Raw genomic sequence first — 26950 nt, 5'->3', positions numbered from 1 at the left:
AAGAGAAGCCTACATTTGGACATGAATTTGGTGGGACCAGTGCTATGCAGATATTTCAATAAATCTGAACCCATTCTTTCCAGAGGTGAGTGTTCCCTGAGGTTTTGGGGGGAAATGTTTGGATTTCTCTGTTTGCTCTTTCTTTGAAGAAAATATCCTCTTGTTGAAGCTAATTGATATTAATTGGTTAAATGGACGTGGGGACCTAGTCACTATTGGTTAATAGACTGGGAACTACACTGGAATGAGAGTTGGAACCGATAGCATTGAAAAACAGACACTGCAAGCCCTCAGGAGTACCCATAAGAATCTCATGAGGGAGTGCTATAATCATCTTCATCCTAGAAGAGTGAAGCTAGAGAATCTTAACCCCTTTCATATTAATCCATATGATATGTGTAATGAATATTCTAAGAATTTCTTAGAATGCTCCATCCCCATTTGAGAATTTCTGTATTTCCAGAACAATTCTTCTTCTCAGTATTTCAGGGTCATATTTCCCTCAATGGGAAAAAAAACTTCCAAAATAATAGTGATTTTTAAAAAAATTCCCCCAAACACTTTTTAGGTGAATGTTTTACAGTCTGGTGAAGATGTCCCACTCCTAACCAGATCACTTGGAGTTCTTCTGACAGTGCTTTTGGTATAGCCTTGAATAAAAATGTGAGTTTCATCAGTAAAAATAACCTTTTTCCAATCCGGTAGTTTAGTCTTCGTAGTGTCTTGCCGGTGAAGAGTAGTTTCTCTTCATGGTAACAGTTAGCAGGGTGTTTTTTGTTTTGTTTTGCTTTGACTGGTCTCACTGTTCTCAAATCTGCCCTGCACTTAAGAGGAATCTCTCTATCAATCTGTAAATCTCTTAGGCCTCTGCTTCCTTTCCAAGGATTAACTTGTCTGTTTTGTAGCCAACTTTCTGGGTTCTCGGCATTGTTTTTCATTTTTGATAGCTTTTTCCTTTGAGCTTCAGTTAGACTGATTCTATTTCATTATAAGCCTGAATAAGCCTTGAAGTGTTTGTCTTCCTCACACCAACAGCAACTGCAGTATCTCTAATAGTCATTGGAGTGTGCTCTTTAAGAGCCATGACTTTTGTGCATTTCCTTGGAGCAATATTCATTCTTGAAAACACACACACAAAAAGAATAATGAAGCATGAACATGTGTGATAAAACTCAGCCTTAACTGACAGAGAATAGTAGCAAAATCAGCTCAATCCAATCTCCTCTGATCAGTCAAAGGTTCTGAGTCAGCCTGGTGTCATTAGAAGAAGATTCACATGATGACTGATATCACAAAATGAGACTATATCAAAATTTTTCTTGTATCAAGTAATTAATGCACTAATTTAGGTAGTAAGAATTATAGGATCAACTACACTTCTTGTAGGTCACCCCTCAGGATGCTTTTTAAAAAAAAATTAATTAATTTTTAGCATTCATTTTTTTTATTCCAAATGCTCTTCCCTCCCTCCAATCCCACTGAAAAGGCAAGCATTAAGATCCCAATTATATATGTGAAGTCATGAAAAACATATTTCTCTATGCCAAGTAAAAAAATGTCAAGAAATATTAAGTGAAAAACAGTATGTTTTAATCTGCACTTATAGTTCTTTCAGTCTCTCTCTGGCTTTGGATGGCATTTTTCATGAGTCATCTGGAATTGTTCTGTATCATTGTATGGATCAGAGTAACTAAGTCATTCACAGTTGGTCACTGTTATATTGCTGTTACTGTGACTTATGTTCTTCTAGTTCCGCTCAGTTTACTTTGAATCAGTTCATATGAGTCTTTCCAGGTTTTTCTAAAATCATCTCCCTTGTCATTTCTTACAGCACAATAGTATTTCATCACAATCATATACCACAATTTGTTCATGCCCAGTTGATGGGCATCCCCTCAATTTCTAATTCCTTGCTACTGCAAAAAGAGCTGTTATAAATATTTGTATACTTACAGGAAATTTTAGTGTTTCTTTTATCTGTTTTGGATGCACACCTATAGTGGTATTGCTGGGTCAAAGGTCATGCACAGTTTTAAAGTCCTTCGAGCATAGTTCCAAATTTTTCTCCAGAATAGTTGAAGCAGTTTACAACTCCATCTATAGTGTATTAGTGTCCCAATATTTCTACCTCCTCTCCATCGTTGGTCATTTTCCTTATCTGTCATGTTAGCCAATCTGTTAGATGTGAAGTGGTATGTAAAACTTAATTTGCATTTCTCTAATTATTGGTGATTTATGGCATTTTATATGACTATTGATGTTGATAAAGGAATTTATAATTTTCATATTAATCAATATGATATATGTAATGAATATGCTCATAATTTCATTTTCTCAACAGCTGCCTCAGGCTCAGGAGTCAGAGCTCACAATGCAGCTTAAATTGATTAATCAAAAATCTGACAACATTCACAATCACTGGATCTTAAGTGAAGCAAATCAAAGATTGAAGAACCTGTTCCAGTAACAGAACTCTGTTTCTGTACTTTAGGGGAGACTTGACTCCACAATTGCATTGTGAGACTTATGGGTTTCTCATGGGAAACCACTAAATGATTGTCTGTAATCCACCTTCCCCAGTTGTGACTTAAGTATAAAACTATGCTTTTACTTCAACTAAGAGAACATTCCTCACTCAGAAATTGATTAATTAAACTACATGATTACTGGCACTCCCATCTCTAGACCTGCTTTGTGTGGCTTCAATCATTCTCAGGTTAGAGACCAGCTCAGTAAAAATCCTTTTAACATTCATTGGTGTCAGAAGTTTTTAAGGGATGGATGTAGGGTGAAGTCTTGAGTTCTTCAGGACAGGGAGAAGAGACAGATGCAGCTGGATTTTTTTTCCCACAAGTCCCAGTTCACTTGACTGACAAGTTCAATGCTCCTGACTCTTGCTCCATTACAGGCGCCAGCCTCTTATCAAGTCTGGCTTTTCATCATGAGGAATGTTTCAGGACCACTTTTCTTGATCCAGATCACTTTGGCAAAGCTTGTGGGGTTTTTTGTTTTGTTTTTTGGCACACATATTTGGCTTTGCATGGTCTGTTCTCTAATAATGCAGGGCTGGCTCTGGCCTTCAGTTTTTCTCTTCTCTCTTTTATAAATGCAATCTGAGCTAGGGACTTCAGGGTGCCACTTATGCACCAGGTAAAATTTTTTTTTGAGTAAGAGTTGCTTGTACAGTTGGTTTTGTGTATGGTTAAACTGGTTGAAATTAACTTTTTAATTAGACTTAGACTTGTGGAATGTTTATTTCTATAATTCAAGTGACTTGCTAGCACAGTGTAGAATACTTGTAATTGTGCATTTGTATTTTGTGAATTTGTGTTGTTACATCCTCCTATAGTGTATTTGTGTATTGCGTATACTTGTTAGTTAAGTGGTGTCATTATCTTTGAGTGTTCACCTTTAAAATGGGAGACATGTGTGGCAAAGACAGGGGGGAAGATGGAGCAATTCCTATCAGCAAACCCCCAGAAGGAACGTGTGCCTTTCAAATGTATGAGAAACATGGCCTTGACTGTCCTACATATCGCCAGAATTGGATTGATTTGATTAGTGATGACCCGAAAGTTTGCTGGCCCCATTGGGGCAGCTTTGATAAGACCAAAGCAGTGTTTAAAGCAGAAACTGATGAATAAGGAAACTCAGCCTCTAAAGTTGGACAGCTCTAATAAATGGTACTCAGAGGTAAGGGAAAGAGAGCATAGGTCCAAATTAGAATCAATGAAAGAAAGGATTAAATTATTTGAAAACTTTCTCCTTAACAGCCCCCAAACTATCCAGCTACCTAAAATATGCCCATCTTTACCAAAAGATACCACCAGTTCCCCTTTCAAAGAGTTTCATTTCAAAGAGCAAGCTAAAGTTCTCCAAGGAAAAAACCATGAGGAGAGTGGCTTGGTCAGGACCTATGGTTTCAAGCCCAGGCAGTGTGGAAAAGTCTAGGCTATTGCTAAGGAATATCCCAGCCTCACAGAGGATTCTATAGGCTTTGCTGAGCAGTTCCAACTCAGCCTGTGTTCATACAGATCCTGGTATCTGGATCTGTAGTAACTCATGGTAATCTCAGCTCGGAAAGGTAAAACAAGGATTTGGTGCCAGAAAGTATTGAGGGACCCTCCCAGCAATCCTAATCACTCAGCATGACTGGCTGGGGAGAGCTGGCAGGAGGGGTAGCCAAAGGAGGGAGATGCATAGGCGATGCCTGTAATCCCCATGACTCCTGTTGGAGACACTGGTGCCACACTGTCAGTTTTAAACCCCTCTGCCTTCCCCACTCCCCTCCCCCAGAATCAAGTGTATCTCAGTTGTGGGAACTACTTATTAATAAGACCATTGCAGCGTGTATCTCAGAACCACTCTCCCTTTTTCTTGGAGAGATCAGAGCTTTTCATCCTGTTGTCCCAGTCCCTGAGGCCCCTGGACACTTACTAGGACAGGCCACTACTGTATTTGACCAGGAGGGACCACTTTCTTGTGTCCTTTATCCCCATCACCCTCCTTAACCCCTTCCAACCCTCCAGCTCCCAACCAAGCTCCCCCCAGCTGGTGGACTTCTGATGTTACTGATATTGGGTCAGTTATCAGTGCCCTAGCTATTGCCCTGCAGTTAGCTCTCCCATTTGGTCTATTTCCTATGAGAATGGGGGAATATAGTTGGTGCAAGCACATTCAATCCTGCCACCTATCCACCTGAGGTGGAAAGTAAGGATGAGACTTTGGAACATGACTTTGGGATGCTATGGAAACATTGGGGCTTCCTCACCTGCATAGGACAGGCCATTAAAAATCAGAAAAAGGTTTCCCATCTACTAGACTAGTTTCTGTTGAGGGAGGAAAGACCCAGGGATTCAGGAATCCCAAAATTAAAGTTCCCAGGACTGGAGTTCCCAGTTAAGGGGGAGTACCACTCAAGGACCCAAGTACTGCAGAGGGTCCGGGCCATCTGGAATGAATTCATGATCTCAAGCATTCTTTAAGTCAAGGTGGCAAAGATTTATGATGCTTTGCAGCAGGCAAGACTTCTTAGGGGACCTGCAATCTTAGAGGGGTGCAGGGAGGGCTTTTATAAGAGATTTAAGGGTGAAATATGTCAATTTGGTATTTTGGATTGGGATTAAGGAGTGTTTAAGGGGTGGTCAGTTCTTGAAGGAGCATGCACTTTTTGTATCTACTGCACAGGTGTATTACCCAGGGTTCACTGGGAAATAGCCCAAGGGTGGGCTAGGAGGAGGTGTGGTTTTGGCTATGAAACATCACTAAGTTAACTAGCTGTCAGGGCTGACTGGGAAATTCTAGGTAGCTTTCATCAAATGTCCTGTTAGACAAAATAAATGTAAGAGAGTATACATTTGACTATATCTAAGATACATATCAGTAAGGTCAGTAAGTAGTAAATATGGTCATGACCCAGTGCACAGCCAATTATCACTACACATGGAGTCAGTCCATAGATAGGCACAGCTGCCTACAGTACCAGGAAGAAAGATACTTATTTTGCTAGCACATGCTGCCCTGCTTTACTAGAGAGAAACTGCTAGGGCCAATGTTTTGAAGCTAGTGAGAGATGTGATTTTTGAACTGGATGTGGTTTTGGAATTGGGGTTCAGGCATAGGCACCCAAGGAGAGGCTGTTAGAATTAGGGTCCAAGCACAAGCACCCCATCATTTCCACATCTATAAAATAGGGGTTATAACAGCTCTGGTTTTCCAGGGTTGTTGTAAGGAATAGATGGGATAGTCACTGTAAAGTACTGAACAGTGCCTGGAACAAGGGAAGCTCCAGGTAAATGCTGGCTCTTACTTTCATTTAGTCCATCTACCAAATGATGGGCATACATCAGGTGAGGGGAGGAGTGGAGGGGGCGGGGGGTCCAAGGCAGCAAGGGCTGGGAAGGGCCGGCAGGCATGGAGGTGGGACCACATTCCAGGCCAGGGGCGGTGCCGAGCCATAGGCATGCCTAGAAGGCGCCTCAGAGTGCAGACTACGATTCCCAGAAGGGCGTGCGCGCGTCGGGGTTGGGGGGCATTTTTCCAAGCCCAAAGGCTGGAGGGTGGGCGGGCCTTACATCTTCCTCCGCCCCTTCCGCCTCGTTCCCTCCCCGCCTCTTCCATGCTTGCTCAGGTCGGTTTCTCGTCCTTAGTCCTGAGCTCCGTTGTGACGGGGTGAGGGGGAGCAAAGAGCTGGGCCAGGCCCAGGCGGAAGCCGGCTGCGGGGGTGCGGCGGGGTCTAGGCCCCTGGGGCTGGCTGGGGAGCTCACGGAGAACGGGAGGAGCGTCCTCCGAGAAGGGAGGAACCCCCCTAAGGGCTTCCCCGAGTCTGGGAGCTGAACGTGGGGGGCGGGTTGGAGAAGGAGCAGGAGGAGGTGGGTTCTAATTCTCCTTTGGTCCCGGCCGCATCCCGTGACCCTGGTCGGGTCCTGCCCTCCAGGCCTTGGTCCTTTCTCTGTGCCCAGGGTCCGAGGGCAGGTGCTCCCCGCGTGTGTCCGTCTGGTCTTTGGTGCTGCCTTCCTTGTGACTTCATCTCCTCCTCCCGGAAGCTTTCCCTGTTGCTGTCGGGGGTCCATGCCCACGTGGTGAGACAGTCACGTGTCTGTTCTCCAGTTTTGTCTCTAAAGAGATAGTGGCTTCCCCCCGGGAGAGAAAAGACTGTTTCTGGCCCCCCTCCCAGCCCAGTCCCCCCCCCCCCGACCTCCGGCCAGGGCAGAAGTGGGGCTCCCTCGTCTCTGAGCCGGGCAGACCCACAGTGCAGCCCCTCATTCTCATGATTCTCCTTTCCTCCCCAGCTCTGCCGTCTGTGGCCTCTGCCCTGCCCTGCCTCTGTAGGTGGGAGCCTTGAGGAAGAGGGAATGGCCCCTGTGCCGAGAGCCAGGCCTGGACAGGTGAGTGCCATGTGTGGCTTTCCGGAAAAACAATCTCAGGCCAGAGACCGTGCGATGCGTTTTGTCTCCTATACTATAACCCTAGAAATTGTGGGCATCAGGGAAGCATATATTTAGAGCTAGATGACATCATGGACACCAATTTATCCTCTCCCCACACACAAAAAGACCTTTCATTTACTTAATGGGAGCAATCCTTGAGGGAGAGGAGGGATAGGTTAAGTAATAGGGTAAGGGAGCAGGTAAAAGCAAAGTAGAGGAGTTAGGAGGGGTACAAGTAAGTGACAGCATAAACATAAAAACAATATCAGAAGAAGAATTTGTTAATGGAAAGTATATGTTTATATTTGTATGTGTGTGTATATATATAAAATCTGTGTTTAATTGTATCCTTGTGAGGGAGAACAAAGGGGGAAAAAGAAAGTGCACAGCAGAGAACAAAAGAAAACCAAAAAGGAAGGATTACTTTTGTTGTATTCCATAGATTTGGATAAGTTGTCACGTTTTTGTCATTCATTTTAATCAAATTATTGATTTTTTCTATGATTTGTTCTTCAAACCACTCATTAAGATTAGATTGTTTACTCTACAATTAGTTTTTAATCTGTGTTCCTGTAGTCCCTTATTAAGTATAATTTTCATTGCATTGTGATCTGAAAAGAATACTTTTAGTATTTTTCCTTTTGACTATAAAATTGTTATGTACTCATTCTATTTCTATTCAATTCTCTACAGATATCAATAATATCTAGCTTATCTTAAGTTCTATTCACTTCCTTGACATCTTATTTTTTGGTTAGATTGATCTCATTTTGAGAGGGGAAGATTAAAGTCCCTGACTATTATAGTACTACTATTTATCTCCACTTGTAATTCATGTAATTTTTTTGTAGTATTTGGTGCGTGTAGATGCAATGTTGATGTTGTGAATTTTTGAAAGATGGCAGAGTAGGTCAGCAATTTCTAGGCTCTCCAGATTTCCTCTACAAAGAGGCAGAAAATTGCCACAAAATGAATGAAGAGCAGCAAAAATAAAGGGGCAAAGCAATTGTTCTCCTAAGACAACTTGAGAGAACCTCAGAAAAGGGAGGACCTCCAAGGACTGAGGTTTGGCTTAAGCGAAATGTAGTCACCTCCAGATGTGCTTCACTGAGTCAGTAAGTATTGGGCCCTAGATCAGCTTTGTTAGAAAGCAGACTAGACCTCAGGATATTTCACCTTACAAATTTTACCTCGCAGGCTCAGGAACTTTAATCTCTCAAACTTTTACCTCAGAATTTCATTTAAGGAACAGCAAGATGGAATTCCTCCCCTCCTCCCTCTTCCTCCAGTCTATTTCCAGAAGCTAGGCCCAGCAGTACTGACCAGAAGTTATTTGGGGTTGTGGCTGTGGGTGAGGAGTAGCAAACACATGCCCAGTGAGTGTAGTACTACAGGGAGGAAGAACATTTTTGTGGTATCAGGACTGGGGGCCCTAACTGTGATTTAGGGGAGGAAAGGAGTCCCTGAGATTGAGCCCTTTGACAGAATTAAAAAAATAACAGTAAGGAAGACCTGAGCCCTAGGGCAACATTACTCACAACTCAGGATTAAAACTTTTATGTAATAATAAACTGCTAAAAGTAAAAGACAAATCAAAATGAGTAAGCAAAGGAAAAAGAACTCAACCATAGACAGATACTTTGTTGAAAAAGAAGATCTGGATTCATATTCAGGGGAAAATGAGAAGGTCAAAAAAAGCCACCCCTACCTCAAAGAATAACGGGAAATGGTCACAAGCCCAAAAAGAGCTCTTGGATAAACTTAAAAAAGAATTAAAAAATCAAATAAGAGAGATAAAGGAAAAACTAAGAAAAAAAATAAAAGCAATTAAAAATTTTGAAAAGAAAGTTAACCAATTGGAAAAAGCAATAAAACTCTTTTAATTATATTTTATTTTTTCCGATTACATGTAAAAATAATTTTCAGTATTTACTTTTACAAAATTTTGAGTTTCAATTTTTTTCCCTTTCTGCCTTGCCTGCCTCCTCCTCTAGACAGCAAGCAATCTGATATAGGTTATACATGTACAATTATATTAAACATATTTCCACATTTGTCATGTTGTGAAAGAAGAATCAGAACAGAAGGGAAAAGCCGAGAGAACAAAAAAAAAAAAACAGTGGAAATAATATGCTTCAAGATGCATTCAAACTCGATAGTTCTTTTTCTGGGTGTGAATTACATTTTCCATGATGAGTCTTTTGAAATTGCCTTGGATCATTGTATTGCTGAGAAAAGCTAAGTATCATAGTAAATCATACTGTCATACACTGTTGGTGTTACTGTATGCACTGTTTTTCTGGTTTTGTTTACTTCACTCAGCATCATCAGTTCATGTAAATCTTTCCAAGATTTTTTCTGAAATGTGCTTGCTCATCATTTCTTAGAACACAATAGCATTCCGTTACATTCATATACCACAAGTTCAGCCATTCCCCAATTGATGAGAATCCCCTTAATTTCCAATTCTTTGTCACCACAAAAAGAACTATTATAAATATTTTTGTACATGTGGGTCCCTTTCTTTTTTTTTTTTTTTCATTTTAAATGCAATTTATTTATTTAATTTATTTAACATATTTGGTTTTTAGCATTGATTTTCACAACAGTTTGAATTACAAATTTTCTCCCCATTTCTGCCCTCCCCCCCCACTCCAAGATGGCTTATATTCTGGTTGCCTTGTTTCCCAGTCAGCCCTCCCCTCTATCACCCCCCTCCCCTCTCATCGCCTTTTCCCTTCCTTTCTTGTAGGGCAAGATAAATTTCTACGCCCCATTGCCTGTGTATCTTATTTTTTAGTTGCATACAAAAATTTTTTTTGTTTTTGAACATCTGATTTTAAAACTTTGAGTTCCAAATTCCCTTCCCTCTTCCCTTCCCACCCACCCTCCCTAAGAAGTTGAGCAATTCAACCTAGGCCACACATGTATTATTATGTATAACCCTTCCACAATACTCATGTTGTGAAAGGCTAACTACATTTTGCTCCTTCCCAACCCATCCCGCTTTATTGAATTTTCTCCCTTGACCCTGTCCCCTTTCCAAAATGTTTGTTTTGATTACCTCCACCCCCATCTGCCCTCCACTCTATCATCCCCCCACCTTTTATTTTTTTTTTTTTTATCTTCCTCCCTCTTCTTTTCTGTGGGGTAAGATACCCAACTGAGTATGTATGGTATTCCCCCTCAGGCCAAATCTGATGAGAGCAAGGTTCACTCATTCCCCCCTCACCTGCCCTCTCCCCTCCTCCCATAGAACTGCTTCCTCTTGCCACCTTTATGCGAGATAATCCACCCCATTCTATCTCTCCCTATCTCCCTCTCTCAGTATGTTACTCTCTCATCCCTTAATTTCATTTTATTTCTTTTAGCTATCTTCCCTTCATCCTCAACTCACCCTGTGTCTGCTCTCTCTCTTTTACATATATATATATACACATACATACACATACATACATATACACATAGATACATACATACATACACATTCACTTATATATATACATAAACATATATATTTATGCATATATATACACATATATGCATATTCCCTTCAACTACCCTAATACTGAGGTCTCATGAATCATACACATCATCTTGCTATGTAGGAATGTAAACAAAACAGTTCAACTTTAGTAAGTCCCTTATGATTTCTCTTTCTTGTTTATCTTTTCATGCTTCTCTTGATTCTTGTGTTTGAAAGTCAAATTTTCTATTCAGCTCTGGTCTTTTCACTGAGAAAGCTTGAAAGTCCTCTATTTTATTGAAAATCCATATTTTGCCTTGGAACATGATACTCAGTTTTGCTGGGTAGGTGATTCTAGGTTTTAATCCTAGCTCCATTGACCTCCGGAATATCGCATTCCAAGCCCTTCGATCTCTTAATGTAGAAGCTGCCAGATCTTGGGTTATTCTGATTGGGTTTCCACAATACTCAAATTGTTTCTTTCTGGCTGCTTGCAGTATTTTCTCCTTGATCTGGGAGCTCTGGAATTTGGCAACAATATTCCTAGGAGATTTCTTTTTGGGATCTATTTGCGGAGGCGATCGATGGATTCTTTCAATTTCTATTTTGCCCTGTGGCTCTAGAATATCAGGGCAGTTCTCCTTGATAATTTCCTGAAAGATGGTATCTAGGCTCTTTTTTTGATCATGGCTTTCAGGTAGTCCAATAATTTTTAAATTATCTCTCCTGGATCTATTTTCCAGGTCAGTGGTTTTTCCAAGGAGATATTTCACATTGTCTTCCATTTTTTCATTCCTCTGGTTCTGTTTTATAATATCCTGATTTCTCATAAAGTCACTAGCTTCCACTTGCTCCAATCTAATTTTTAAAGTAGTATTTTCTTCAGTGGTCTTTTGGACCTCCTTTTCCATTTGGCTAATTCTGCCTTTCAAGGAATTCTTCTCCTCATTGGCTTTTTGGAGCTCTTTTGCCATTTGAGTTAGTCTATTTTTTAAGGTGTTGTTTTCTTCAGTGTATTTTTCAGTATTTTTTTGGGTCTCCTTTAGCAAGTCATTGACTTGTTTTTCATGGTTTTCTCGCATCCTTCTTATTTCTCTTCCCAATTTTTCCTCTACTTCTCTAACTTGCTTTTCCAAATCCTTTTTGAGTTCTTCTATGGTCTGGGGCCAGTTCACGTTTTTCTTGGAGGCTTTGGTTGTAGGCTCTATGACTTTGTTGTCTTCTTTAGGCTGTATGTTTTGGTCTTCTTTGTCACCAAAGAAAGAATCCAAAGTCTGAGACTGAATCTGGGCGCGTTTTCGCTGCCTGGCCATATTCCCAACCAACTAACTTGACCCTTGAGTTTTTCAGTGGGGTATGACTGCTTGTAGATTACAGAGTTCTATGTTCTACGTTTGGGGGGGAGGTGCCAGCTCTGTCAGAGCCGCACTCCTCCTTCCCCAAGGACCCCCAGTCCAGACTGGGCTCAGATCTTCGGCAGGCTGTGCACCCCTGCTGTGATCCGCCACTTAATTCCTCCCACCAGGTGGGCCTGGAGCCGGAAGTAACAACAGCTGTAGCTGCCCCACCTCCGCTGCCCCCGGGGCTGGAAGCCGAACCGCGAACTCCTTCCACTCCCGCAGCTTTTCCCACTAACCTTCTCCGCAGTCTTTGGTGTTTGTGGGTCGAGGGGTCTGGTAACTGCCGCAGCTCACATATTCAGGGCGCTAGGGCCCCCTCCGCCCGGCTTCTGGTCTGGATGGTCCAGGCCGCTCAGGCTGGGCTCTGCTCCACTCCGTTCCCAGCTCCCAGCTCCCAGCTCCGTGTGGAATAGAGCTCACCCAGAGACCATCCGGGCTGTCCTGGGCTGGATCCCTGCTTCCCTCTGCTGTTCTGTGGGTTCTGCCGTTCTAGAATTGGTTCAGAGCCATTTTTATAGGTTTTTGGAGGGACTCGGGTACGGAGCTCACTCTAGTCCGTGCTTACCAGCCGCCATCTTCCCCTTTCTTTTTTTTAATGATCTCTTTGGGATACAGACCTAGTAATGGTATTGCTAGATCAACGATTATGCACAGTTTTATAGCCCTTTGGTCACAGCCCTAAATTGCTCTCCAGAATGGTTGGATCAGTTCACAACTCCACCAATAATGCATTAGTGTTCCAGTTTTCCCACATCTCCATCACTTTTCCTTTTCTGTCATATTAGCCAAATCTGGTAGGTATGAGGTGGGCCTTCAGAATTGTTTTAAAGTGCATTTCTCTAATCAATAGTGGTTTAGGACATTTTTTCATATGACAGTAGAGAGCTTTAATTTTTCTGAAAACTACTTGTTCATATCCTTTGACCATTTATCAGGTAGAGAATGGCTTGTATTCTTATAAATGTGGGCTCGATTCTCTATATATTTGAGAAATGAGGCCTTTTTCTGAAATACTGACACTAAAAATTGTTTTTCATCTTTCTGTTTTCCTTCCTTGTTTGCATTGGCTTTGTTTGTGCAAAAACTTTTAATTTAGTGTAATCAGAATTCTTCATTTTGTGTTTCATAATGTTCTCTATTTCTTGTTGGTCATAAACTCTTCCCTTCTTCATAGATCTGACAGGAAAACTATTCCTTGCTCTCCTAATTTGCTTGTAGTATCACCTTTTATGTGTAAATCATGTTCCCATTTTGACCTTATTTTGGTGTATGGTGTAAGATGTTGTCATATGCCTAGTTTTTGCTATACTATTTTCTGATTTTTGTCAAATAGTGAGTTCTTATCCCAGAAGCTAGACTCTTTGGGTTTGATTACTGTAATCATTGCTTTCTGTATCTTGTGTTCCTAACCTATTTCACTGATCCACCATTCTGTTTCTTAGCCAGTACCACGTAGTTTTGATGATTGCTGCTTTATAATACAATTTAAGATCTGGTATGGCTAGGCAACCTTTCCTTGCATTTCTTTTCATTAATTCCCTTCATATTTTTGACCTTTTTTTTCTTCTAGATGAATTTTCTTTTCATTTTTTCTAGCTATGTAAAATGATTTTTGGTAGTTTGATTGGCATGGTGTACTGAATAAGTAGTTTAGTTTAGGTGAAATTGTCATATTTATTATATTATCTCAGCCTACCCATGAGCAACTGATATTTTTCCAGTTATTTAGATCTGACTTTATTTATGTGAAAAGTGTTTTTTAATCATTCCATATATTTCCTGGGTTTTGGCATGTAGACTCCCAAATGATTTATAATGTCAACAGTAACTTTAAATGGAATTTCTCTTTCTATCTCTTGCTGTTGGGCTTTGTTAGTAATATATAGAAATGGTGATGATTTATGTGGTTTATTTATTTCCTGCAACTTTGCTAAGTTTATTTTTTATTTCAAGTAATTTTTTTTGCTTGATTCTCTAGCATTCTCTAAGTATACTATCATCTCATCTGTAAAGAGTGATAGCTTTGTTTGACAAGCAAATCAGTCACCAATTATATGCCAGGTGTGGTAAATGCTGGGGATACAAATATGAAAAGGAAAGACTGTTCTTGTCCTCATGGAGTTTACAGTCTAATTAAAGGAAGACAGTCTACCAAAGGAAGCTGAAAAGAAGGCCTGGGATAGGGAACCCAGCCTGGGGGCATGATGTTAGAGTTAAAACCAAGCAGAATAGCTGATGAAAAATGAAGAATTGGCAGGAAAAGTGTGAGGCCTCTGAAAAAAAAGGCTTTGGGAGGAATTGATTGTTCTACCATCTAGCCCTTCCATCATAGGGAAAAGGCAACTAAAAAAGAAAGAGGAAATAAAATTGCTAGTATCAAAAATGAATAAAAAGTTGAATTTGCAACCAATGGAATAATAAAAATAAGTTATTAGAAACTGTTCTCCCCAAGTATTGCCAGTACAGTCAACAATCTGAATAAAATGCATGGACCTTTATACGTACATATATGCATGTAATACCCAAATCAGCTGAATATGAAATAAAGGATTTAAATAAGCTAATCACAGATGAAGAAATTGAATAAGGTATAAATGAGCTTCCAAAGGGTATGAAGAGAAAAAAAAAACAAGAATTCTGGGATCCAGTGACTTTACAAGTGAATTCTGTCAAATATCTCATGAACAGCTTTATTTATTAGCTGTTTGCAAATTTAGAGAAAGAGAACATCCTACCAAATTCTTTCTACAAACAAATATGATGTTGCTACCTAGATTAGGGAGAGAGAGTACAGCACGATCTCATCAAGGTTGTGTACATGTTATAAGATTGTGTTTTTATTAGGCATTCAGATTTGGTTCAAAATTAAGAAAAGTATTAACATGATGGACTATATTAATAACATGAGTAGTAAAAAGTATATGGTTATATCAATAGGTGCAGACAGAGCTTTTGAGAAGATAGAAAACTTATTCCTCTTGTTGTGTGTTTGTCCTTTGTTCTTGAAGAGGATCATGACATCAGGGAAATGATGATATGACTTGTAGTTGACTTTGTTTTGAGTGAGGGAGGGCTGTGCAAGGTCACCAGCCTCACTCTTCTCCAGAGCCATCTGGGTCCAGTAGCCTGATATTCATCAGGATGACTGGAGATGGCCCAGGATGCATTGGGAGATCCTTGCCGTTTCAGGCCAAGGTCCTTTCAGGTTCTCCTGTGGAATGAGGTAAAGGCCCATTCAGTGAATAGGCCTCTTTAATAAGTTAATCAAGGGACGGCCACTTTAATCAAAACTCAAAAAAAAAAATCAAACTGGGAGGGGAAGATCCTCAGAGCTCCTGGCCAAAGGAGAAACCTTTACTGTTTGGTATTTACATTCACTCTGTGCTGAGAGGGCAGGGACCTGTTGTCCAATCTATGAGCTTATATTAGGAAGGCAGAATTTATGATTTCAAAGAGAATCTCATATGTGCCTAAAAGGTCTGGAACCGCAGGATATAAGGAATTCTCTAGGCAGAAGGCAGGAGAACTAAAGCATGTATTTACACTCCACAATAACAAGCCCAAAAACCAGCGTCCCCATTTTGATATTTTCATCAAAAGCTTCCAGGCCCAATAAGTCCGCCTTACAAGGGTAATCAGAAGGCCACAGAGAAGCGAGATGGTATAAGGCAAAATCGTATACATGCTTCCCCTCTACGGTAAGAAGATTACCCACTAGCCTCTAGTCAGCTCTGCTACTGGCAGCTCAGCTTCGGCTGTAGGCGTCTCTGGCTCCAACCGGAAAAGGAAAGGAGGATCTTCAAGCTGTCCTCTCCCCTCTTATAGAGTTTTTGACATCATCAAGCGTCACCTGAACGACCAGGGCCGATTGGTTCTTGACTTGGCCCCTCCCCCAGCGTAGACCACGTTAACACACCTCCCCTCAGCCAGCGCCACAACTCATCACACAGGAAGCTCTGGTCCTGCCCCGGAAGAGCAAGCCCCAGCATCCAGGGAAGCTCAACGAGGCGAGCTGAGTCATTCAAAGAAAACAAAGTCCATTCTGGCTACAGAGCTCCAGAGTGAACTGGGTTTAAGGCTTGGTTTTTTAGAAAGAAATCCAGCCAGTAAACCCAAAGTTAAGGAAGCAGCCTTTAGCTGTTGAAATGTAGCTCAGAGGAGAGGGAGAGGCTACTCACAGGTTGTGTTTGACCTTCGTTCTCAAAGAGGACCATGACATCTGGGAAATGATGACATGACTTGCAGTTGACTTTGTTTTGATTGAGGGAGGGCTGTGTAAGGTCACCAGCCTCACTTTCTCCTCCAGAGCCCACTTACTCCTCTTAAAAACAAAAGAATGGAATAAAGGAAAATTAAAGTTTCTGAGGTTCCCCCTCACAATCATCAGATTAGCAGAATTGACAGAAAAGTAAAATGAGAAATTCTGGATGGCCTGTGGGGAAAAAGGACTTTCTGATACTTATTGTTCTTTGTTCTTGTTCTCAAAGAGGACCTGGAGAACTTGCGAATGAATTGGATTTAAGTGAGGGAAGGCCCTGCAAGGTCTCCAGCCTGACTTTGTTCTCCTGAGCCATCTGGGTCCTGAGGCAAGACATAGATCTGGAGCACTGGAGATAACCCAGCATCCAGTTGGAGATCTTGGCCTTTTTAATCTAAGGTCTTTAGGAGTTTTCCTTTGAGAGAGCCACCTCCCCGTTTAGTCATCAAGACTAGTTTAGAAGTAAGCCAAGGAATGGCTCCTTTTACCTACCCCCCAAGAAAATCTGGGAGGGGAAGATCCTTGGTGTTTCTGGCCAAAACAGAAGCAATTAATATTTACATCGCTTCTAAGGTACCACACCAAGCAATGGCCAGTAAGCGGTGCTTGGGCTTGGACCTATTGTTTGCCATTCGATGAGAGCCAAAGTGAATTGGGTTTAAGGCATGGTCTTTAAGAAAGAAATCCCTAGGGCATGATACCCTATGTGGACCAAGGGAGAGGAAGTAGGGGAGGGAGAAGAGAGGAGAGAAAGGAGATGAGGTGCCCAACAGGAACTGCCCAGTTGGATTCCCCAGCAGGACAGCTTGGACTACTCACAGGTTGTTGTTTGTCCTTCCTTCTTGAAGAGGACCATGACATCAGGAAGATGATGCTATGACTTGCAAATGAATTGGATTTAAGTGAGGGTGAGTTGTCAGCCACACTTTCACCTCCTGAGCCACCTGAGTCCAGTGGCAAGATCAGGACAACTAGACCGACCATTCTTGAAAACAATTTGGAATGATGCTGAGAAAATTACTAGACTGTGCTCATACTCTTTGGCCCAACAGTACTACTGCTAAGTGCAAAGTGATCAAAGAAAGAGAAAATGACCCATGTGTACAGAAAACATTTGTAGCAGCTCTTTTTGTGGTGGCAAAGAATTGGGAAACTGAGGAGATTCCCATCAGTTGTGTGTTGGAAACAAAGGATGGAATTCTGTTTCCACAGGATTAAAACTCCCAGCTTTGAATGCTAATCAGAGCTGTGACCTAGCAGAACTGGGCTTCCGATCAGGTAAAAGATAAGAAGCTTGTATGCATGCTTAATGAGCTGTTTGAGGGGGAACCTATCAGGGAGGAAAACATGAAGTAAGAGGTTCAAGAGTTTGTATCTAGCCAATGGAGAGCAAGGGAGGGGACATTCAAATCAGGATGCTTATAAAAGAGTTTGTAATTGTCTTGAGAGTGTGCTTGTACATGGCCCTTTTTCACAAGGGGTAAAGGCCAAGTCGACCCATTAGAAGTGACGTAAAATAATTTTTTTTTTCCTAAATTCAGTCATGGCCAGGTAAAATTCTTGGTAAGATGATTATTTCTAACAATTTGGGGTGGGGGGAACAGCACAAAAAGCATTGCATTTGTCTGAGCAAGCATACTCCATTAGGGAGCTTCCCATACCTGGGAATGTACAGTAAATATAAAATAAAATGGGAACTTTCCTGGCTTCAGCATGGGTGTCCTTTTTTTTTCTTTTTTAAAGAGTGAGTGCATTTCTAAAATGGAATGGCTGCATATGTTATAGTGTACAAAGGTGATAGAAAAATGTTGTAATATGAAAAATCATGAAAGGAACTTTTTCGTAGAACTTGAGTAAGACTTATATGAATCAATGCAGAGCGCAGTAAGCCAGAGTAGGAGAAAAATTTATCCAATGACAATATTGTAAAGACAAACTACTTTGAAAGATTTAACAATTCTGATCAACACAATGACCAACAATTTTTTTCACGATAGAATATGTTATCCAACTTCTGACATTGATGTGATTGATTTTTGGGATGCAGATTATCATTCAGTCTTGTCCAACTCTTTGTGACTCCATGCACTGTAGCACATCTGGCCCTCTTACCCATTGTGTCTCAAAGTCTATCCATGTTCATATTCATTATTTCCGTGATACTCTTCTATAGATCTCATTGTCTGTTGTCTCCTTTACCTTTTGCATAGTGAACCATTTTGAGCCCCCCATCAACTGAGAAAGGCCCAAATCCTGGATTGGCCGATCAGAAGAAAGACATTTTTGGCTCACTGATACCATAACGCTTTGCCTGTTTTGGCACAACAGACATCCTTTGCTTTGCTCTCTGAGTGAACCCAAAATACCCCTTCCTGTGTCAAAAACTACAAGGCTGGATGAAGCTGATGAGGAGCATTCTTCTATTTATGACTGTCCAGGGCAAGATGCCTTGAACCAGACACTATCTTGAATAATGGAATTTTTTTTATCTTGGTATTTTATGCACACATGTTATGCTATGATATTCTCTCCTTCCCTCCCTTCCTCCCTTCCCCCCTCTTTTTCTCCCTCTCCCCCTGTAGATAGATTTCTAGATATCTATATACAGTCATGTTAATGATAAAAGAAGCACAGATGTCCTTGATCTATAATTTCACTTGGCTCTGACATGTATTTACAATCCATCCCATTCAGAAATTCCATTCTCATATTATGGTTAATACATATGGAGGCTATAATTTTGGTCGACAGGCTTCCTGAGTTGGGATTGCTGTAAGCATATAAAGGGTCTCCTTTGGCTTGTTTACCTCTGAGTTCAGAATTATTTTCTAACTATGCATGCATGATTCTCTGGCTTAATGAGAATAAACAAGCGTGTTATAGCACATGTACAGGCTGATTCTGTGTGTTCCTTGGTCAAATCTTTGGTAAGGTGAACCCCATTCTGTTTGTTCTTTGGAGAAACTTTTGGTTGAGAAGGGCACCCCCTTCTGTTTGTTTTTGGGACAAATCTTTGGTTAAGGGGGAAACTCATTCTGTTTGTTTCTTTGGACCATTCCTTTAGTAAATGACTGACACCTTCAGTCTTTCCCAACAGTAGGGTCTTTTTCAATGTCTTATTATTTATGTGGGCAAAGTACTTAAGCTTCCACTTTAGTATTTGAGGTTCCAGTGAATAATTTGTATTAATTGCTTTAAATATTGACAGATTTGACCTCTTTGCTTTCCAAGGGACTCCCAAAAGTTTCACCAGCAGCAGTTTAAAAGCATCTATTCTATGGTGCTCAGCTTTCCTTATATTTTGGGCTTGGCCAATATGGGAATTTGTTTTTCTTGCCTATGAATAGTTATTACAAGGATTTTGCTCATCTTTTTTTCCCCAGTATGGTGAGAGAAGTGGAAGTGACTGAAAATAGATTTTTGTTAAGGGTGGCCTTCCTTCCTTAGACTGGAGTAGGAAGGATGAGAAGAATCCCTTTTGGTATGGCCATTCCTCTCTTTTGGTACCCTCGTATGTCATACCTTTTTGTCAAATATATAATAAGGGTTTAAGACTCAAGTTCTTGAGTCATATGTGCTTTTTGGGTAAATGCTGTATTAAAGTGAATTAAACTATAGAGTAAGAGGTAGGCAAGTATAAAGAAGACCAGAATTTTTTTTTTCCAGAAGGCTTGTATTTGAGATTCAGCAGTAATTTTTGTTTTTAGCTTTTAGCATTTTATTTTTCTCCAGTTACATGTAAAGACGATTCGTAACATTTGTTTTTAAAACTTTGAGTTCCAAATTCTCCCTGCTCCTCCTGTTTCACACACACACCCCAGTTGAGAAGGCAAGCAATTCAATATAGGTTATACATGTGTAGTGATGCAAAACATATCCATGATAGTCATTTTGTGAAGGAAAGCATAGAGGAAAAAAAAAGAAAAACTCAAGAAAAATAAAAGTAAAAAAATATTATGCTCCAGTCTATATTCAGACACCATCAATTCTTTCTCTGGGAATGGATAGCATTTTTCATGATGAATCCTTCAGACTTGCCTTGGATCATTGTATTCAGCTGTAATTTTTAATAGCCAATTGACTTGAAGCATAACTAATCATGATAAAAAATATTTTTAATTGTCATCTATTGAGGACGTATAAAAAAGAATTACAGCAGTACAAAAGAGTGGAGAGCCAACAAACCCCTGAAAAAAAGTGATAAATGCTACAAAAAGATTTTAAAAACCTAGTGTGGAGACAAACAAGAGATCAGAGAATAGTGAAGGTCCAGTTTTACGTTTGATGGGATGATGGTGATAAAAAGGGATACCTGTGAGAAAGCTAAACAACTAAAATCTTCCTTGGCTTTTTTTTCTCATTGAAGAAGAGTAAACTTTGAACTGGGAATGAGAGCTCAAAAATTGTAAACAGGAAGTGGATGCCATAAGTAAAAGGAGACAGACAAAATCCAGCTGTTCTGATAGGAGTGTATAATGTGCTTCATTGTTTAGCCATTATCGTGTATCTCTGAATGATACTTGGGCGAGGTGCCACAGGACTGAAAAAAGGAATGTTTACCAAGTTTCTAAAAAGAAAGGATAGATTCTGCAAAGCCTAGGCTAGTGACTTTGAATTCTGGCACATTTCTAGAATACATTGGTAAATGAGTTGGTAGAGAGCAATTAGAAAAGTTTGTTTCATTTTTTCTATAAGGCTTTGTGCTATTTCACCAGAGTCATTTCTGGAAAATGTCTTCTTTCCTTCACCCTCCAAATTATGTCCCCCTTTATACCAAAAGAAATAGTTGCACAAAAATACCAGTGATAGTGACTTTAGCTGTCAGTTCATAAAACATTCTCCTCTAGTTGTCTCCATCTTCTCTGCCATCAGAAGTGGTAATATTTTTTAATTTTATTTTTAATTTATGGAATAAAACAAGTATTTCCATAACACTGTATAATAAAAAAGATGAGTGTACATGAAACTGCAAATCTTCTATGCACAACTTGCTATTTCTTTCAAATATCCAATAAAATTGTCATGTAAATTTATTTTTTTGCCTCCCTTTCCCTTCCAGCCTAGAGATGGCTACCATTAGACAGTAATAAGCATATTATTCTATATGTCTGCTTATCAGTTCTTTCTTTGGATACAGATAATGTTTTTATTGCTATGTCCTTTATAGTTAATTTGGGTATTTATAATATAATTACATATTCAAATTGTTCTTAAAACAGTATTGCAGTGTTCCAGAACACTTATCTAGTGTTCTCTTGGTTTTCCTCATTTTTCACTCTTTATTATTTCTTGCAAATCTTTCCATGTTTTTCTAAAATCATTTAGCTCATTTCCTATAGCCCAGTAGTATTCTATCACAACCATATACCACAACTTCTTTAGCAATTTCCCAATTGATGGGCATCCCTGTGATTTCCATTTCTTTGCCACCACAAAGAGAGTTGCTATAAATACTTTAGAACATATAGGCTGTTTTCCATTTTCCCTAATCATCTTTGGAAATAGACCAAGCAGTGGGTCAAAGGGTATAAATAGTTTAATAACTTTTTGTGCATAATTACAGATTGCTCTGCAAAATGTTTGGATCATTTTACAATTCTACCAACCATGAATTAGTGTCCCAATTTTTCCACATTCTCTCCAACATTTGTAAAATGATATTGCAATGTTGTTTTATCTGTGTTTCTCTAATCAGTCGTGATTTAGAGCAATATTTTATATGACTATGTTATTTTGATTTATTCATTGAAAAACTGCCTATTCATATCCTTTGACCATCAATTGGGAAATGACTCCTATTCTTATAGATTTGACAGAGGCTGCTTATTTTACACTGTGTCAGTTAATGTATATTTTCCAATGCCTGGGAGAATTTCTCATATTTGTCATTTTTAGCTATATGATAATAGTCCATTGTTATTTCTGTGCCATTTTTTTCTAGCTATTCTTTATTGGTGAGAATTCTGTTTGTTTCCAGTTCTCTGCTGCCCCAAAGAGTGCCCTTATGAATGTTTTTGTGTAAAGGCTCAGTTGTGGCCTTGGTCTGGTTATACAGAAAGGGAATGGCAACATAGTACAGTGAAAATAGCCCTGGATTTGAAGCCGGCAGGACCTGGGCTCAAAGTGTAATCTATCATTTACTCCACTTTTGACTTTATAAGTAAGTCACTTTCCCTCTCAGGGCCTCTAAGGTGTAAAATGAGAAAACTGGATTCTAAAGTTTCTTCCAGTTCTAAATATGTGAATTGGAAAGTAATGGTCCTTTAACACACTTTTCAGTAGTAAAAATTTTTCACATGCTATTACAGGCAGGACAATATAGTCCCCCATGATTGCCTTTGCTATTAGGATTCCAGGGGCATTGAAGGTAGCTGTCATAGTTGTGAAGAGATCAGGCTAATTGGTCAAAGGGACTGGACTTGTTTGGCTTGGAAGAGAAGACTTAGGGTAGCTGTCTTCAGCTATTTTATTTTCATTGTTTCTTTCAGAAAGTAGAAAAGGAATTAGCCGTATTGCTGCTTCAGCTAGGAGAGCAAAAGTAGGAACAATGTGTGCACATTTTAAAAAACAAAACAAAAAAACACATTTAAAATTGAGGTCATTGGAAACATTGTACAACAATAAGCATTTATTAAACTCCTGCAAAGTGCCAAGTACTGTGCTAAGTCTTGAGTATACCAAAAATGGCAATAATGGCTCCTGCCTTTAAAAAGCTTATAAACTAATCAGAGAGGAATTCTTTTCTAAAAAATTTTAAATTATGGAATAGGACACTATTTCCAAAACATAATATGATTAAGATTATCGCATATGAGATTGCAAGTCTATTAAGTACAACTTGCTTTTCCTTTTAAATATATTATAAGAGTTATCAGGTATATCTCATCTTTTCCCTTCCATGCAAACCCTGGAGATGGCTACACTTTCTGACATACACACACACACACACACACACACACACACACACTCATTCACACTCACACACGCTCTGCCCCCTCCCCCCCGTAAGATCATTTTATACATACTCTATTCATCAGTTCTTTCCAGGGAAGGAATTCTTTTTTTTTTTTAATAAGGTTATTTATTTATTTTAAATTGAGATTTTTTATTTTTACTTGACAACACTCAGTTCCGCATGATTTTGAGTTCCAGAGTTTCTTCCCCCCACCCCCCCTCCAAGATGGCATGGAATCCAATATATCTTGCACATGTAACTTCTCATTAAAATTATTTACACAATAGTCAAGTTGTAAAGAAGAATTATGACCAGTGGAATGAATCATGAGAAAGAAGAAACAAAACCAAAAAAAAAAAAAAAAGAGGAAAAAAAAAGGAGAGTAAATAGTTTGTCTCAATCTGTGTTCATACTTCGGATGTCGGTAGCTCTCTCCATCATGAGTCCTTTGGAGCTGTCTTTAAACCTTGTGTTGCTGAGAAGAGTCAAGTCTATCAAGATTAGTCCTCAGAGAATCAATATATCTGTGGTTGTGTATAATGGCCTCCGGTTCTGCTCTGCTCAGCATTATATCATGTAGGTTTTTTCTGTTTATTATGAAGTCTGTATCTTCCCCATTTCTTATAGCAAAATAGTATTCCATTACATTCATATACCACCAGTTGTTCAGCCATTCCCCCTTTGTTGGGCATTCCCTTGATTTCCAATCCTTTGCTACCACAAAAAGAGCCACTATAAATATTTTTGTACATATGGGTCCCTTTCCCATTTCTGTGATTTCTTTGGCATACTTCCCCAGAAGTGGTATTCCTGGGTCAAAGGGTATGCACATTTTTATAGCCCTTTGGGCATAGTTCCAAATTGTTCTCCAGAATGGCTGGATCAGTTCACAACTCCACCAGCAACATAACAGTATTCCAATTTTCCCACATCCTCTCCAGCATTTATCATTTTCCTGTTTTGTCATGTTAGCCAATCTGACAGGAGAGATGTGGTACCTAAGAGTTGTTTTGATTTGCATTTCTCTAGTAGTGATTTAGAGCATTTTTTCATGTGCCTATAGATATCTTTAATTTCTTCCTCTGAAAACTGTCTATTCATATCCTTTGGACCATTTCTCAATTGGGGAATGACTTGTATTGCTATAAATTTGTCTCAGTTCCCTGTGTATTTTAGAGATGAGACCTTTATCAGAGATACTAGTTGTAAAGATTTTCTCCCAATTTTCTGCTTCCCTCCTAATCTTTGTTGCATTGTCTTTGTTTATACAAAACTCCTCAATTTAACATCATCAAAATTATCCATTTTGCATTTTGTAATGCTCTCTATCTCTTGTGTCGTAAATTCTTTCCTTCAGGAAAGGAATTCTTAAATGCCTGCTATATACCAGACACTGTACTGGGAACAAATGAATAAATAAAACAATCCCTTGTGGCAAATGAAAGTTGAAATTATTAAGAAAACAAAAGTTCTGTCTTTTGAGCTTATCAGTTATCATATCAGATAAAATGCATGGCAAATGTATCATATCAAATGCATGGCAGTTGCACAACTGGGATCACCGCCTTCCTTAACTTAGGTCTGGGCCCTGTATATAGAGGGGAGATGTACTTTGTATATAAAAAGCAATAAAGCAGGATTGATTAATTAAAAGCAAGTAATACACTATTAGGTAATCTGGTTTCTAATTAGAGGAAAGGGACTTTCCATGTTTGGAGGGTGAAAGGTAACAGTTTCAATTCCCTAAATTTAGGAAAAGAGGTGTCCCACTCCCCCAAGTGTCCATATAATCAAAGGAACACAGAAATGATAACTAATTTTTCAGGATGGGGTCACTTTTGAGATGAGACATATGGGTTGCTTGATAGGTATAATTGTGAGAAAACTTCTTACATCAGTCTTTTTGGATCTGACTGGGTTTCTGGTCAGCATAACCGAAGAGTCTCTAAACAGCAGGTAGAGGTGGTCTTGTTTCCCAGCCACACAAGGGCTAGGATCAAACAATGCAATGAGGTTTTCTCCCAATTCCCACAACTCAATAGATTTTTCCCACAGGTCAGAAGTTAGACTATACGTATAATTGAATATAAAAAGAACTGAGCTACCTGTAGAATTGAGTCCCAAAATGGAGTCAGTGTGGTTGACTCAATTGTCTCAATTCCCTGTATCACTTGCTGTCCTAATGTCCTCCATTCCCCCACAGTGCTCCAAGCAGTTTACATTTGAACTTCATAACAGAGCTACAGCTGAGGAAGCACAAATATTTTTGGTATTTCAGGAATCATTGACATTCAAGGATGTGGCAGTGGAATTCACCCAGGAGGAGTGGGTACAATTGAACCCATCTCAGAAAATGTTGTACAGGGATGTGATGCTGGAGAATTATAGGAACTTGGTCTCTTTGGGTAAGAAAATTTACCCCTTTGGCATCTTGATATGTACTATGACAGCATTCAAGATTTTAACAGTTATTTTTTGGCATTCGAAAGGAAACTATTCCTAACCCTTTTGTAGCCAAGGGACAGATGGCTTGTGCTGCCTGTTTCCAGGAAAAAGGTCTTTGCTTGGTATGGCTGGAAATTGATTTCTTGACTTATTGTTTTCCTTGAGAATGTATCTTCTCTCTGTTGCTTCAAATTCAAAATTTTCTTGTTAATCTCAATGTAAGTTTCATCATACACGATGTTCCTACAGTCTAAGCAGGGAATGAGTCAGTTGAACTAAATTTGTAGTTCTATTCAGTAGTCCATTCTACCATAACAATAGAATGTCCTTTGTACTATCCTTGAGGTCTTCCTAGCATGCCTACTTGAGGGCTTGGGAGACCCTGGCCATTTTAGGCTAAGGTCTTTTCAGTTTCTCACTTTGAGTGAGGTAACACCCATTTAGTGAATAGGCCTCTTTAAGAAGTGAGTCAAGGGATGGCCCCTTTAATTAAAAAACAAAAAGAAAAAAATCAAACTGAGAGGGGAAGACCTTCAGGGTTACTGGTCAAAAGAGAAACAGTTACCATTGCCATTCACTGTAAGCCAGGAGGGCCCAAAATACAGCCATTAATTGGAGCTTGGGCAGCGATGTGTTGTGGTCCAATCTATGAGTTTCACAGTGAAATGGGTTTAAGGTTTGGTCTTTGAGAAAACAGAAAGAAATAGAGAGAAAGAGGAGAGAAGAGAAGAGAAAGACAGGAAGGCAGGAATCTAATCAGTAAACCCCAAGTGACTGGAGATGGCCTAGGAGGCAATGGCCATTGGACCCAGATGGCTCTGGAGGACAAAGTGAGGCTGGTGACCTTGCCCAGTCCTCCCCTCACTTAAATTAAAGTCAACTGCAATTTATGTCATCATTTTCCCGATGTCATGGTCCTCTTCAAAAATGAAGAACAAGCACAACTTGAAGGTTTGAACTGGCTTTGAATTCTTTTATTAATTATAGATTTTTTTTTGGAAATGATACTTCTCCTTCCCCTGCCCCATACAAAAAAAAGAAAAAGAAAAAGCCCTACTTCCCCTTCCAACCAGCCCATTAAGCCTCTCTTGGTTGGGAGGACACATCTCCAACAAAATTAGCTAACATAGTGCTCTTAATGGTAGAAGGTACATTCAGCACCCCTATTACCTCACCTTTCTACTAAGAGTTGGAAGGAGTATTTCATCTATCTGTTCTATGATGGAACTCTGAGATGACTCACTGGTACTTTTTCATTTTCAATGAACAGGATTTGCAGGTTCCAAACCAGATGAGATCTACCAGTTGGAAAGAAGGGAAGCATCTTGGATGCCAGAGGCAGATATTTCCAGAAGCAGCTGTCCAGGTGACCTCATAAAAACCAAGCATATGGGTTATTGCAAACTAGTGATCTGTTAGTCATTTTAGGTCAAAGGGCTTATAAAATGTAGAATAGAGTGGTCTATCAAAGCCTCTCAGGCCTGTTGAGAGGAGCTG

At 39.8% G+C, this 26950-nt stretch overlaps 1 protein-coding gene and 1 pseudogene across 1 annotated transcript; both read left to right on the top strand.

Annotated features, from left to right (window-relative positions):
* The window catches only part of LOC118842743, a 146093-nt pseudogene that overhangs the window by 114015 nt on the left and 5128 nt on the right, over positions 1-26950 (top strand).
* Positions 6134-26872, top strand: LOC118844123 (KRAB domain-containing protein 4-like). The gene is made up of 4 exons (XM_036751959.1): positions 6134-6223; positions 6792-6887; positions 25287-25413; positions 26724-26872. Exons 2-4 carry the CDS (start codon positions 6855-6857, stop codon positions 26870-26872), a joined length of 309 nt encoding a protein of 102 aa, XP_036607854.1. The 5' UTR covers positions 6134-6223; positions 6792-6854.

This window comes from Trichosurus vulpecula, chromosome 3 (genome assembly GCF_011100635.1).
Source record: "Trichosurus vulpecula isolate mTriVul1 chromosome 3, mTriVul1.pri, whole genome shotgun sequence".
Lineage (NCBI taxonomy): Eukaryota > Metazoa > Chordata > Mammalia > Diprotodontia > Phalangeridae > Trichosurus > Trichosurus vulpecula.
The sequence above is the reverse complement of the archived record's forward strand: the minus strand, read 5'-3'. Positions and strand labels throughout refer to the sequence as shown.

What these genes read in the sequence shown, in the direction of transcription:
- LOC118844123 (XM_036751959.1), top strand. Translation starts at nt 6,855, where the DNA reads ATGGCCCCTGTGCCGAGAGCCAGGCCTGGACAG. An exon ending in CGAGAGCCAGGCCTGGACAG is followed by an intron (nt 6,888 to 25,286) that starts GTGAGTGCCATG and finishes TTGGTATTTCAG; the next exon opens with GAATCATTGACATTCAAGGA. An exon ending in TAGGAACTTGGTCTCTTTGG is followed by an intron (nt 25,414 to 26,723) that starts GTAAGAAAATTT and finishes TTCAATGAACAG; the next exon opens with GATTTGCAGGTTCCAAACCA.